At 44.0% G+C, this 15,972-nt stretch overlaps 1 protein-coding gene across 2 annotated transcripts in view; it reads right to left on the reverse strand.

Moving 5' to 3' along the window:
• AGAP1 (ArfGAP with GTPase domain, ankyrin repeat and PH domain 1) overlaps positions 1–15,972 on the reverse strand; it is a gene marked incomplete at both ends in the record, with an annotated part of 281,406 nt that overhangs the window by 72,077 nt on the left and 193,357 nt on the right. For both annotated transcript variants that reach the window (XM_079538941.1, XM_079538940.1), the window contains one exon: positions 1,354–1,515. In XM_079538941.1, the coding sequence (XP_079395067.1) occupies positions 1,354–1,515 (162 nt within the window). The remainder of the gene's footprint in view (positions 1–1,353; positions 1,516–15,972) is intronic.

A 15,972-nucleotide genomic window follows, 5' to 3' on the forward strand; every position in this document is an offset into this window, starting at 1 on the left:
AATGGTGAGCTCTCTGAAAAATCCCCTCTGTAACTTCCCACTGAGGTATGAAAATAAGTGGTGTAAAAAGGATTGTTAAGGGGAAAAGAAAAAAAAAAAGAGAGAGAGACAAATTAAAAATGAAAGTTTAAAATAAAATTTGGCTGCAGGCCATAAACTAGGGGGAAACTAACAGTAAAGATAGTTAAATGACTGGAAACAGAACACAACAGGAGCTATTATGAAAAAAAAGAAAAGCTGATGGCTTTCTAAAAAGGATTTGTATAGATAGCTGAGGAAATAAATTCCGTATGTGACAGAAGTGCAATTGAGAAATTAAATAAATGGAAAATAAGGATGACTAAGTAGTAGTTAACATGCCCTTTCTCAGTTGTATACTATTATCACATCTATTTTTAATGCCTCTTCAGCTGTCTGCAATTGTCATCCTTTTCTCAGAACCTGTTCCAACACTCTTTGATACTGAATTAGCTGTTTTTTTTTTTCACTCTCCAATGCTTACAACCACATCTTTTTCTTGCTAAACACTCCCTTTTCCCAACAATGTTATTCCATTGTCTCCTTTTTTCATCTCCCCTTCTATGTTGACTCCCCAGTTTCTGAGCTTTCCAACTACCCTTGTTCATCTTTTTTTCTGGAGCTCTTTTGGCTGAATCCTAGCATGTTTCTTTTCTTCTTTTCTAAAGATACAAGCATGTTTTATATCATATCTGGCCACCGTACACATTGTTACCCCTTCAGAAAGGCATTGAACAGCTACAGCAGTGCTCACGTTGGAAACGGTAAGCTAAACTAAGGAGAAAAAGAAGTCCTTTTTGGCTTTTGCTTTCTGGTTCTTACAAAAGAACCCAAGCATTTAAACTCTCCCCTTTCCTTTTTGTCCTCGGATAACAGCATCTTTCCCCAAGCAGCTGAATATTCAAAGAATAACAGGCATCAGATGATTCTAGAGCAGAAGATAAGTCTAAGCAGAAGAGAGAGTGCTAGATTTATTAACACTGAGCAAACACACAAATTCTGATGTGATGTACAAGCTACTGAGTGAACCCAGCTTCCCTTTCTTTTTAAACAAGTATGAGTATGCCTGCACCTTAACTTCCCCACTACCACCGCTCTGTATCACCTTGGGGACCCTTATTTTAATTAAACAACCGGTTCCAAACACGTTTCAGACAGTACAATTCGCTGTCATGCCATGCCTCGCATCACTCAGCTCCATCGTGAGGAAGATCACACCATTAATTTCTCTCCTTTCTAATTTCTCTGCAATTCTGTTCACAGCCAACAACGAAGTTGAGTCACCAGCTCACAACGATAAAACAGCCTCTAAACTCCACCACGGAGCAGGTTTACCTTCAGCTGTGCCTGAGATGCCATCGGCTTTGAAATTGCTGGTGCTTTTCTTCCTGCGATGCTTCTTTCTGTTGGCATGAGGCGAAGGAGGCGGGTCGAGTTTGGGGCTGGTTGTACTGGATATACTTGGGCTTGAGCACACTGAATCTCCTAACCCGGTATCTGTAGTTTGGGAAAAAAAAAAAAAAAGGGGAAAAAAATAAAAACACTGCATAATTTAAACTAATGATTGCTAGAATCCAAGATATAACCCTTCAGTGCCTGCTAGCAACTAGCCTCTTGAGCTCATGGAAATACGGGACAGCCTCCTAACAGCATCACTTACATTTTCCAAAGGGTGCAAATCAGTGACTGGGATCAAGCTCTGACTCAGGTCCTGCCAAATGGACAGGACTCTCCATCAGCTTTAGAAGCCAGGCCAGCTGGAACCGACCGAAGAGGAAAGGAAATCACTATGATTTCCAATTGCTCACTCTTATAAAATTCTTACTTATCCTCAAATTTATTCATAGGGTGTTTTAATACAGAACAGAGAGATAGCCTAACATCCACTGAATTTTATCTGCCTGTTTAGTTGCGAATACAAGTACTCCAGCAATCTTCAGCTACTATTTTCACCCAAAGTTGCCAACATGATTTTAGTTTAACAGAAACCGATTTTTCTGGCTATGATTCATGATAAATGCACTTTTTTTTTCTTTGTCCCAATCCAGAATAACTTCCTACATTTGGAGTGCCTGAAATAGAAGTGAAGCTATGTCCAGAACATTGGTTAGATACCAACCCAGGGCTGCACTCAAGACAAATTGCTATGTTAGAAAAACATCAAGTCAGAGAGCATCTAAAAAGGAGCTTTTGATTTCTTTTTGAGTAGTACAATTTCTGCACAAATGCCTATTTGACAAAGAAACATTTATTTATTGTTATAAAGTTTACTTACTAATTGCCTGCTAAGCACAGTTGTTCCCCAAGTTAGTGGTGAGGGACCAATTATGGCATTAATTGGCTGCCAGTGGAGACCAAACCAAACTCCAACTGCAACCTTTAAGGATTTTTGTTCTTTTTTTTCTCCTATGCCCCCTATTTTGAAAACAATGATCAAGCATTAACCCACAAAGGGAACTGTAAGAATGCGTTTAGCACACTGTGTAGAGTACAGGAGGTTTCCCTGTATCTGAACAGGAGAGTTATCCTGTAAGGGCTTACTGCCTCTCCATGTGCAGAGGAAGGCAAACCCTGACAAGAAGCCAAGCTGATGCTCAGCAGGCACTTGGCAAAGGGGATATTGGTGCCTTTTAAAATCTCTGACACTGGAAGAAAAGAAGATTAAAAAGAGGACGACAGCAGAGGCATGGCCAAGAATGCAAGCCCGTCACTTCCACTCCTGAATACTTTCCTCCAGCTACGGGCTTAGGAAGGTTTCCTACGTTGGGAACATGAAACAACTGGACAGAACAGTGAAATGCAGATCCTTGTACTGGGGCAGGCAGCACCAGACAGATGCCCACCTGCTCTGCAATGGAGCAAGCTACTGAGGCCATGGGGTAAGGACAGCATCTCGTTGCTTTCTGTTTGCTCACTCACCAGGAAACTGCAATTCATAAATATCACAGAAAGCATGCCAGCCAGAAAGGCTTCCTCACATACAATGCCATTCCTCAAAATGCTTCACTTTTTCCCCTCAGAAAATATGAGGGCTGTAGCACGTGGGCAGGCCTCTAACTCTCAGCTTTCACCCTAAAAAGAATTATTCCATTTTACTCAAGGGGAGGAAAAAAAAAAACCACGCAGAAGCAGCCAGCTTGATCCATGCCCTTCAATAGGCTGCTTGCAAAGAAGTGTGATGCACGCCTGAGTCTGCTGCAACCCACAGGGCTGGAGTATGAGAGCTGTGCTCATCGCTGCACCACTGCCTGGATGTCAGACACAGTGCCCTGAGCAGAGAAAGGTCCCTTCCAACCCGAGCCATTCTATGATTCTATGAAAAACTGCAAATTCTTAACAGCTGCAAGCCATTTGGCAAGTGAAAGGGGAATTCTCCAAAACCTTCCCTTGTCAAAAAAATAAATAAATACAAATGCAAAGCTACACGCTTGCTGCAGGTCAGTCCCATTTCTAGGCTGTAAATTACACAAACAAAACCTGTTTGTGAATTCTGAAAAATGATGAGACTTACAAACGCACTGCACCACCGCTCGCCCCAAAGAATGAACCTGCTGCGGTAAATCCTGCTGAGCCACGGCCCCTGTGGGCAATGAGGAGCTGCCCTGGGGTCACACTGCTCCCAGGGGGAGAGCCCGAGGGATTCCCTCCCCCTGCAGCAGCAAAGAACTGCAAGGCTCCTGGAAAAGGATGCTGATGTCGTAGGGCGCGTTGTTATTTCTATAGGGCACGTCGTCGTCGTTATCACAGGGCACAGTTATGGTTATGACAGAGCACCTGACTATTGCGATAGGGCATGCTCTGGTTTTCGAGAGCACCCCTTTAAGATGGAAGTTGTAAACCATTGCTCTGCTTTAAAATATGAGCGATGGAAGGGCGCCAGGCTCACGCGCCGTGCTTTCCCATTTCCAGCTACTCCTCGTGCCTGACAAGGTATTCTTCAAATTGAAAAGAGGGCTCCTGAAAGCCCTGCTTCAGAAAACTGTAAATGAGTTCAGGCTTCAGCCCGCTGAATGCAATTTCATACTCCTGACTGAATACAAATAATGCATTTTATTTGGTATCAATTACCACGCGTGAGAACAGACGACCACTGCCGGCGCTATTAGATAGATATAAAAAAAAAAAAAGAAAGAAAAAAAAAAAAAAAGAGGCAAAGAAAAAGGCATGCCAAATTAAAAAAGCCAGCGCCTCATTACTCCACATCTAAAGCAGCTCTGACGGAGGCACGGGAACTCATAAGACGCGTCTCGCTGGGCTGGGATGGGCTGTTTTGCAGCCATCCCGCACGTTCAATGTTAGCCATTAGTTCTTCCCAATCGGGCATCAACGTTCAACGCACACCCAAAAAAATATATAATACTAGCAATAATAATAACAATCTGCAGCCTCTCCGAGCTTCAATACTTGAAGTATGAGTCAAAGAAGCAGTTTCACTTTTCACTCGGGAAGCTGACAAGCATGACTAGAGGGGGAATAAAATAACATTCAGTTCGCATAAATATCAAGCAGGCTGCTTGAGACTGATGGGCCAGGAATGTATTCTTAGCCATCATTCTGGCAGACAGGCCCAAGGACACTCATAACTTATTTTACAATCATTTAGTTTCAGCTCAAGTGGAAAACGTGACAACTTATCTCTGCTGACAAGATGGCATATCGAACCTTACAATTAACTCTCCCGCGATTATCTGCCCAGCCCATCATTAGCTTTGCAGTTTTTGATGGACTGTACGGGCAAGCTCTACTTGATGACGGTCATCATTTGCAGGGTGTATATCTGTATTAAGGACGCCATTCTCTCCTTGCCACAGAGTTATCCTGCCCAGCACATGCTCTGCTCTGGAACTGCAGAGCCAGGTTTGTCAATGACGTGCAGCAGCACCGCAGCAAAATGCCTTCTCCTGCCAGGAGAGCACTGCTGGCTGCAGCCTGTGCTGCTGACGGCAGGGGATGGAAGTTCCTTGCGAATGCACGCGCCTCCTCGTAGCACACAGCTGTCCCTTCTCCTCTCTGCCTCTCCCTGTGCATTAGGCAGAAATCACAGAACCTAAAAAAGCCAATGCAGCTGTTGATATGCAAGCCAACTTCCAAGGCTGCCCCTGCTCCTAGATGCATTTCATAATTACAGTCATAGAAGAAACTCCTTTCGATTATGACGCATATTAATAGGAGAAACGAGAGGCAGAAGGGGAAAAACAGATTGTCTAAAGCAACACCCAGAATTGAGATGGAACATTAAATGAGGAAAGAAATCAACCAATCCTCTGAAGAGTCTCAAGGGCTGTGCTGTTGCACTGCACCGTATTTGCCACTTGAAACACATCTGATATCCTCTCTCAGAATTACACGTTCATAAAGCTTAATATTCAACCTCATAGTTTCATCTTTTGGAACACATCCCACAAACAACGTTGCAGGAGAAGTAGAGGGTTTGAAAAGGGTAAAAAATGCCATCCCAACCCTCAGCACTCCTGCATCTGCTCAAAGCAAGCTGGGTGGAAGCATTTGAGACATCCTCCCTTCTCTGCTCGCCACGCACGCCTCGTGGAGTAGCTGCAAATACCAACATAGGAATCAAGGGGGGGGGGGGAAGAAAAGTAGGGCCCAGAAGCAGGAGGGAGTGCCCCATGCCAAGACACCCAGATGGGGGCTGAAGTAGGAGGAGACAGCAACACGTGATGCACGGGAATAGCACAGCACAAAGGCTGAGCTGAAATGCACAAACCCGAGAACGTGCCCCGTTCTTTGGCCCACAGCTCCTGTTCTCTGTCACGCACACAACCCTTTCTCTCCTGTGTAACGATTTGAAGCGGAAACAAGGCCGTTCTGACCTCCTCTACCTTTGTGCCTTTTGATTTATTTTATATTTTTGTCAAATCACCTATTTACAAAAACTTGAAACAAACTCAACAGGTGACGCTATTCTCTGCAGACCAAAGACGGGCTTGATCTGGTTTACATTTTTCTTGCATCTTCTCGTTAAAATTTTCCAACTGGCTTTCAAAGTGAAATTAGACTTTTTGTGGAGCCCAGCTCCCTGACGCAGCCTTCCTCCCAAGAGCCCAGGGATTGATTAATTTGGGTGTTTGATTTTCTGAAGTGACACGAAGTCAGACTCTGCACAAAAGCAGGAGCGGCGCACGGGATCAATTAAAGAGCAGAAGCGGCAACACAATTAATACCTCCAGGTTCAATGGGAAGAGAAAGAGCCGATGACGAAAACAACAGCAACAGCTCCAACTGCAGCAGGAATCTTTGCCACGGCCCGAGGAAGGCTGAACCCAACGGGTGCGTTTCAGAACTTTCACTGTGCCATTAGCGGAGAAATGAAACAAGCCAAAGATGTCGGTAGCCGGTGGACTGGATAATAAAAAAAATAGCTGGACACTTTCATCTTCTACACATGTGTTTTAAATAGAGGCGAGAAAAGCAATCCTTTTATTTAAGCAGGGGAAGCAGTAGACTAAAACCATCTGTAGTTGTATTTCAGACCCATTTCCCTGAGCTGAAATTTTTCTGGCTGTGAAATCCAATGCTCTGCAGCTTCTCTTTACAGCTATTACCATAAACGTTCTATCAAGTTCTTTATATTCCTCCTCCGCCTCAAACTGAAGTTAAAGGGATGCTGCAATTGCACAATGACTGCGTAAGGCATGGATGTACAGGACAGACATTAAAAACCTGTCAAAGCCGCAGCTCGGCAGAAGCCTGCCGACAGTGATAAACATTTGTGAGTGGGGAGAAGGGCTGGCAACAAGACTTCAGCGCGCAGGAAAAAAAGCACAAACATTTCCAACACACACTCAGCTCGTCCCTTCGATAGAAAGCGGGCCCATCCGGTCATTGATCAGCTGAATTTAGCTTGGACATTCAAGCTATTGAGGGCTTAAATTAACCTGCTGCACTGAAAGAAATTAAAAGGAAGCTCTGAGCCGAACCGTGGGATGGAGATGAAAGAGCCTCAGGAGTATTCTCTTTCCACGGCGTCTACCATTTTTCCAGCCTTATGTCTAGAGCCTGTAAATCACAAAGCTATCCTGTCATGTACAGAAAGCCCCACTGAATGCCCAAGTTACCGTCTCCTTTCCTCTAATGGCAATTTCAATTAAATAAGAAAAACAAAGGTTCCTTCTCGACAAAAAAAGATCCCCCGACTTTTGGAGGTTCTGCCTTTTGATACATCTTAGCGTGCTTCAAGCAAAGCAGACCTGAAGGCATGTTTGGCATGAAAGGATCGTTTCCACTTGGAAGCCTAATAAGCCACTTTGTGACGAGCAAGGGACATTATCCAGAGACTTGAGAGGGAAAGTTAGTCTCATGACACTGTGGCATATGTATCGGAAGGACTGGCTTCAATAATTTCCAGGATAGTAAGACACTTGTTACAATCTTTCTCATCTAAAGGAAAGACAAAGTTACCTCTAGTTCACTTCCTACTAACGCACGGTATCTGGCCAGCATAAAGGAAGGATGAAAGCAAGGAACGCAACACAGCACTTTAGAAAAAAAATAAAAAAAGAGAGAGAATGAAAGAGAAAGGAAAAGTATGTTGCTCACTACATTTTCCCTCCTAAGGAGCAACGTACTGCTGTGCTAGCAAAGCACATTTGCTCCCTAGAAGTTTACATTACACTCTGCTAGGAAGAAAAGAAAAAAAACCTTTCCATTTAGCTTCCTTTCAAAGCTGTCTTACAAAGTAAGCTCCTTGTATCCTCCAGAAACTGAAGATCTGATGCAGACAGCATCTATTCCTGCTATGTTGCCAACACGGTGATGAGCATAAGCAGCAAAGACTATTGCATGAGAGGACCTGCAGGTCTCAGATCCTGACCTGGGAATGGGATGCGAGCCCTTCCCCTGCACGTCCCGCCTGAAGCAGGTTGAGGTCAGGTGCAGAGACATTAACTGCTTCCTGAGTTAACACAGCGTTCTAATTTGTCTCATCCTCCACTACACTGATGCATCTTCGTGCTTCCCTCATCTGTATGGTATGCTGAATGTGCCCTGGGGAAAGATCAAATGTGACAAGTTGTGCGAATGCGGAAGGACAACAAATTAGAAGGCGAGTCGTGGATGCTGCAGGATGGCACCACGTCCCAAGGCAAACTACCTCCGTGGCTCTCACCGAGCACATCTACAGTCTACATCTATAAGGGATGTCTGATTCTCCAGTGCAATGTTTTTGCTGGGCAGCATCGGATCTGTTGAGGAGAGAGATGTGGTTCTTATGTGGTGTCACCCCGAATTGCTCTGAATGGCACGGATGATGTTATGGGTGTTGCTTCTCCTGTCCGTCACCTTGACACAAAAAGAAGAGGCAAACAGTGTTGCAGAAGATAACTGCCACGGGGACTAGTTTATTTACATTTACACAGGCTAACTAGTTCCTGGCCATCACAATGAGGAAGATGGATGGAAGACAAACACTACAGGCAACCAGGGCAGCACCTCCTGGTTTGAGCCGTGTGCTGCCTGCCACCCTGCGCCTCTATGGCCCTGAAACCACTGAAGGCAGGTAGATAACTGTGCACCCAGCCATAATTACCGACTGCTGTTTGTGGTACCTAGCAACCCCAGCAAGACCAGCCCAATTAATGGTGACTGGCAGGAAAATAAGCACTTGGAGTACCACTAAAATAATACATCCTGGATGAGCGAGCTAGATAATGATCGAGTACACACAAGACCGTGTGAAATATACTAATTTATATACTCAATCAAATCGATGTGAATAATAAACTCACTCAACTACAAGGAGAGGGTCAGAGCTCTGCCCTGATCTAACAATCAGCATTGTCTTCTGATTGCAAAAAAAAATCTCACGCATCAACATTTCGCTTTGAAACACAGCCTTGAGGTCTCAAGGCACTTGGAAAATAATGAATGTATGCCTTGCTGAACCATTTCCTCCTAAAATATTTACCTTGTATTTCAACTTAAGCAAAATAAGACACAAAGGAAGAACTGACTCTCTTCAAAGAAACGCTCAGAGCCAGGAAAAGAGCCATGTAGCCTGTCTCTAGTCTCGTACTTTAACCTTCAGTCTGTATAACCTGTGGATAACTTCAAGCATCAAACCCACTCTCCGGTAATTGAGAAGAGGTTGGGAAACTCTCAACAATCAGTTCACAGGACTTCAGCAGCAAGCCTGAAGATCAGCATTTTGGAGAAACCAAGAGACTCTTAACATTTTCCAATTAAAGATGAATGACTGCTGTTTATTAAACAGGCAGTGATGCACATCACACTAGGAAAAGGCTCAGGCTTTCCTGGTAACGCCTGCCACGAGCACCAGCAGCAGAAAGGAAAGCAAACTGTGAAAGCAACACCCACGATACTCTTAAGGAAAGGCAAAAACTACAGCAGCATATAGCTGAAATATAAAACACACCTTGCTCTTCACATGAAGCAATGGCCCTGGTGCCTTATGTGGGCACCAGATAATGCAAATGTCACTGACAAACTCTGTTGCTGTCTTTTTTAAACGTTACCGAGCACTCCTTCCAGGTTTCCCCAGCTGTTCTGAGGGTCTGGGAAAGCTGAAGTCAGGGCCCTTCTTCTCCTGCTCTCACTGAATGCATGCATCAGGAAAAGCCACTCGCGTGCGGCCTCGTGTAAACTGGATACTCCTTGCCAGCCTGGGCTGTGGGTGGCACACACTGCCACTGAATTAAGGAGCTGTATCGACTGTAACGAATGCACGGCCCGGGGACTTGAAAGGAGATGCTCTTCCACCTGTGGGAAGCCGAGCGCCGAGCTTCAACTGCTCCCCAACAATCAGCAGGCTGTGAAAGAGATGCGGATCGGGTTTAACACAGAGGCTTCTTTCACTCCTTGAACTGCAGATGCTGTGAAGAGGCTTTGAAGTGTTGGATTCCATAGGTAAAGTATACACAACATCCCCGTACCCAATGCTCTGTGATCTGGACTGGAAAGAAACCGAGACTGCAAACAGACATGCTTGATGAGGCAAGCACTCATGTTAATTGGAACAGAAACTTCATTAAGCCTGAGAAGAAATAAAAGCATCATGTGAGTTTCTTGCACACACTTCACCCAGAAACAGGCCAAACAAAGCAGCGTGCTTCTGAACATACATTAAACGAGGAGTTTAATTACTACAAGCATCTGTTTGGACTTCAAAAGTGTGGACAAAAAAGTTCTGAAACTTGGAATTACTTCAATGGTAACTATATGTAACTTTCAGCCCTCCCAACTTTGTATTTTCAACATTCCAAAATTTCACTTCAGTTTAACATTTTCATTATTGTTATTACATCAACGTAGGACTATTAAAATTTAGATAAATATCACTTCAGGTATCCTCAAATCAAATGCAGCTCAAATAGCTCAAGCCAAGTCCACCTGAATTTAGGCAACGCATTGATGCCTCTGCCTCTATTTGCAGCAATCTATGCCACGGGTCACATTTATTTCTGAGACACGGGGAGAAATAATCACAGCTGATGGTACCTCTCAGACCATCTGGTGACTCACCTGCCAAGAAAGATCACAGCAAAACTCATTCCAAAACTACAAACATTGAAGATTAAAGCAACGTTAAACAAGAAACAAACAAAAAAAGTCTTTGGAAGGTTGAGCACTCTTTATACAAATGAGAATACAGGGCTGCCTTCCTGGTGAACAACTCACTGCCTGTAAGTGTGCTCATCTGCAATATTAACCCTTCCACTTGGCCAGATACCGATGCAGAGAATCAGAGAACAGAATATTTTGCAGATTTTTCAGTGCTGTGCCTGTTAAACATCTGTGCTCCAGAGAGGCAGCCTGCAGCTGCTGTTAGAGACAGATACTAAACCAACCTGAAGTCAGAAGTGCCCCATGCTTCCACTGCTATCAATGGCAGGGATCTGCTTTCCCTGCTTTGGAAGTACTGATTTCTGGGGACTGCAAGGCACTAACCCTGCACCTGGAAGGTCAGAAATGACCTTCCTATTCTCACAATCCTGTCAGGCTTAAGTTTATGCTCCAGAATAAAAAGAACCCCTTTGGTTTGGGGTGTTTTTCTTTTCTCTTGGGTCGGGAGTGACTGGGGACAAAAGGAGAAGGTGTGACAATCAATCCTGGCCAGAGGCAGCAAAGCACCCATTTATTAAACAAAGCCAGACAGTCAAGTCAGATTATTTTTCCTAATAGACATCCACAGTCCTGTTTCAGCTTAAACTCAGAGCTAAACTGCACAAAACACATTTAAGCGTCAGTAAGCCAATGCAGAAAGCAAAGCTTCATAGCTCCACTCACCACGTTAACTGAGTCACATAAACAATTTATTGACAGACATTTGGCACTGGGGACTGTGAATGAGATTAAGATGAGCATGAGGTTTGAGGTTGCCAATGTCAAATTAGCACGAGATGAAAACTCACATTCTTTACCATTTCGGAACCAAGCACGGGATGTAATTGCTGAATGCAGCGATTCTTTAAGTTTTAAGCAGGGGCTGGGAGGGGTCAGAAAGAAGAGGATCTTAACCAGGAAAAGCAGATGGGTTTCTGGAGAACAGCAGAACAGTAAAAATCCATATAACTCAGTATTTCAACAGCAGCACTCAGCAAATACAGAAATATTTAGCTGAAAACCAGAAAAGTTGGGCAGGGCTGCCCATGCTTCCAAAGCCCTTCTTAACCTCAAACTGAGCTGCACGGAGATTGAAGTTTTTTGCAGGCAGCAGCTCACTGCCATTGGCTCTGAGTACGTAAGCACCATCTCTCCCCCTTCAGCACAGACAGAGCAACTGAAGATCTGCTCCCACGTATTTCGTTCTTTTAAATCCTCTCTCTGGTGGTCATACATGCCTTGCCAGATGCCAGCCCTGGTGGGATCCAATGGCGATGTCTCACCAACGGCTCCAAGCCCAAGGCACTACAATAACCCCAACCCCAGCCTGGATCCCGTGGTAAAAGGCACTCTGTCAGGGCAGGAAGTAAGCTAGCCCTGTCTGAACCCTACTGCATGAGTAGGGGATTGCAGAGGTCTTCTGACCGTGTTCTTCGTCTGTATGTCAGGATAGATTTTCCCCAACATATGGGCAACAAATAAACATCCAGAGAATACAAAGTAAGAGCCTACATTCTGTGACACTGATGGGAAGCTCTGTGAGAAGGGCACTACTTGGGGTGGGGAGAGCTGCCATCAGCTCCCCCATTCACCTGAGATTCTTACAGTCTAACTAAAGGAGTTCACCCATTGGCAACTGCAGGAAACACAAGAGCGGCTAGAAAACAAGAAAGTGACTTCATATTTGCTCCTTGGTTAACTACTTCCTTCTTGAAAAAGGAAGAAATAGCTTTTCCAGCCTAAACCATTTATATACACTTACACCACAACTCTGAAATTCCGTAAATTTATTTGAAATTACATAATTTATCCTTGTCAAGAGCTGCCTATTGAATTCAAAGCCCTCTCAAACACGCTTTCGGCTTCGTTTCTGAGATGAAAGTGTTATGACAACGTACAGCACAAGACTCCGCCGTTTAATCATTCCGAGTGCTTATGATCAGAAAAGTAAGGCAAGTTGTAAGGTCTGCATTAATATAAACACCCCGATGACCTCTCGTACCCCATGGCACAGTGAAAACTCAATTTCACATTAACAAACCCTAAAATCAAACCGTTAGAAACTGAAAAGACACCAGGTATTACAATTTATATAAATTACAGCAGGGATCAAATGGCCTGTAGAAGCAATCGTACAGCGATAAAACCTAAGTGGATGGTATTTAAACAGATATTTGATTTATTTTCTATCTGTGGAATTTTCCATCCAGCCAGAATTCACAAGACAGTTTGGAAATCAAGAATAAAGAAATCCCCACCCCACACAAACTACTGTTTGAAGCACTGTGTCAGACACGCTTATTACTGGGACTAACTAAAGAAATGCTTCCCTCTGGACACAGCCTTAGAAGCAAAGCAAAAACTCTAATATTGACAGAAGAGGTAAAAGCAGATGTGCTGCTTCCTCAATGTGGGGTAGGAAATAACGCCCTCCATTTTCTTGGGGTTAAGACTCCCAAACTGGATTTTGGTAACCTCACAGAGCTGGCTGCAGTCTCTACCACTGCTGCTAAGCTTGAGGGTGCCTCTCAAGCGATGCGATGTACAAACTGTAAGGGCTGCACAACAGCCAGCCTTATCTTTCATTAACGATAGCAACGCTGCTAGTTAATATCAATTGCTGGGTCTTCTTTCCACTGGAAAGCTGCTTCCTACTCAAGCTTGAGATGCATCACAGCATTGTCCATCAAGATGTACCAAATACAAGAACCCAACCAACCCGCAGCCTTCCTCCCGACCCGATCCAGGGGAACCTCTCAGCCAATAGTGGTGGTGGCAGTAATCGTTTTAAATCTATCCATAACACTGAACTGCTCCTTCACTGACTGCAAACACCAATTTCTTTCGCCGAGGATTATAAGTTGGTGTTCACGGTCTCTCCGCTGCCATTAGGATGATAAACAGTTTAAACTACATCAGGATCTGACATGTAGATCAATTCTGGGTCCATAAAGAATCCACACAAGGGGTTCCTGGACAGGGATTTACTGCCCCCAGTTTTTATTCTCGCTTGCTGCTAAAATTACTCCTGTCAAGTACTTACAAGAGTAAGAAAAAATGTAAAAAGCATTAATTTTTCATGTACTTCTGGAGCAGCCTCTTTACATTTCCAAGTTTTAAGACAAATATGTTGGTGAATTTAAAATCACACGGAGCAGCGGGCGGTATCTAGCTAAATTGTGAGCCATTGGCGCGGGCCGCTCACTATCTGGCAGACAGCAATTTGAAACACTGAACTAAGCTGTCTGGATTTTCTCTGAGGGCAGTCACAGGCTTCATGTTACCAGTGCCAAATTATATTAGACATTTAATTTTAAACCTCAGGTACTTAAATGTAAAACCTTACAACAGTAATAGTCATAAAGCAGTGGGGCATTCCATTTCAGAGAATGGATTTTTCTATTTTTCCCCTTTAATTTATCCAGCACCTCCTGTTTTGTGGCTCTGCCCACTACAAAGTAATTTATCTAATTAGGAGATGTTCACAGCTGCTTGAAAGACAGAAGCCCCAGGAAACCAAAGGTCTGCTTCGGAAGACTTTGAAAAGTTCTCCAGAGCCACACAAAGTATTAATTTAATGTGAAAAAAAGGTGCAGAGAAAAATTGAATCCCAATATGTTATTTTGTCTACAATAAAACCGTTTGACAATAAGCAGACATATTCTCCAGTACATTGGCATTTGAATTCCAAAAGATGCTTAGCTTCTCTCCGTACCTGCTGCTTTCACAGTATTACCTTTTTATGACTAAAATTCAAAATCTTTTAATGGAGAGAAAAAACCCTGAAATTAAAAAGGGTTTTTCATGCGTCAACTTGCTGGCATAAAGGACACATCTATGAGCTTCCCGAAAGACGATACGCTGATGGAAAGGAATGTTCTTGATGCTTTGCAGCCGTTTTATCACAATACCTCTGTTTACCCTGACATTCCGTTGGCTAAAAATGGCCACTATCCATTCTCCTCACATATTAAAGCGATTTCTTATTGTTTCAGAAAAGCAGAACCTCTGCGAGAAATTAAGTCAGGCTGATCCAGAACCACCCACCAGTCAACTTCAGCTCTTTAATAAATATTTCATAGATAATTCTAGCTGTCATCTCTTTTGATCCAGAAGTAATCACATGTGAATGTCAAGTCAAAAAAAGGAGTACAGAGGTTGTGCAGGAGGAAAGGTTCCCTTCCCCAATAATTTAGAACTAGCTGCAGTGCAGAACCAGGAGCCACCGCAACTCCAGTGCAGAAGCAGCACCTCAAGGTCAAGGGGAAGGAGAAGGAAGTTAGGCTCTGTTTCTAGTTTTCAGCACATAAATTACATGCCACTTTTAGGGACTCATTGAGTTTTGCATTTGAAGATGTTGTTCCATTGCAGCCTTGGTTTTCTCATCTGTTAAAGGCACGGCTCAGCCGTCTGCAGGTCTGGCAGGTGCAGGGACCAGGCACTGGCTATGCCTTGACTTTCACTTGCCTTCATTCCAGCGAGAACACGCAATGTTCTCCAACTTCCCTTTGAAGAGCTACAGTGTAAAAGAAGGGCACTGGAAAGCAGAAGCTCCGGTACAAGCTTTTAAAAGCAAAGTAGAATCAGGGTGGATGGAAATAACAGAGCAGCTCAGAAGAGAGAAGAGCATGCAGGCTTAACTGTGAAACTAGTTCGGTCCAAAGGAACCGCTACATTAGCAATGCAAGGGGTGAATGAAAATACTCTCCTTGCTGGAAGGAAAACAAGCAGGAGGAGGAGAATGCTGACTGTCCCGAGAGACTAACCAGGTCCCAAAGAAGCAAGTAAGCTGGGCTGACACTGAAGAGAACAGTGCTGAAGAACTTCACCATTCTGCCTGCTTCAGAAAATTCTTGATCCAAACCTGCATCATTTTGATGCAAATATCACACTGCTGAAGGTGCTGCCTGCAAGTTCAGAGCTGCAGAAATGGATGTGCTTAAGCAACCATAAACTTGAGCATGAATCAGCCACTGCTGAGGTGACTGATTTGAACTCTCCTTTTCCGTAAGGTAGCATTGAAAATCTATCCACAGCTGCCTGAAAACTCCAGACTCAGAACAGTGAACAGAAACACGTGGGACACACAAAATAGTCTTTATGCTCCTGCCATTCTCCCTGTTGTTTGAAACAGCCATCAGAAACAGTCCTCCCTTTCTCCTCTCTTACGCACATACTTGTTCATGCTATCCACAATCCTATTTTACTTCTGTGCAGAGCTCTCTTTCACACATATCTCCTTTTCACTTGCTGCCCTCCGTTTCAGGAGCTTCCCATGGTTTCCCCAGTCAGCTGGCACAACCTGCATGCCCCAGACCCATGTTTCCCCAGTACCAACCTGACCTGCAGCTCACTATGACACAGCCCTCCACTCTT

The sequence above is a fragment of the Tetrao urogallus genome (genome assembly GCF_951394365.1).
Source record: "Tetrao urogallus genome assembly, chromosome: 8".
NCBI lineage: Eukaryota > Metazoa > Chordata > Aves > Galliformes > Phasianidae > Tetrao > Tetrao urogallus.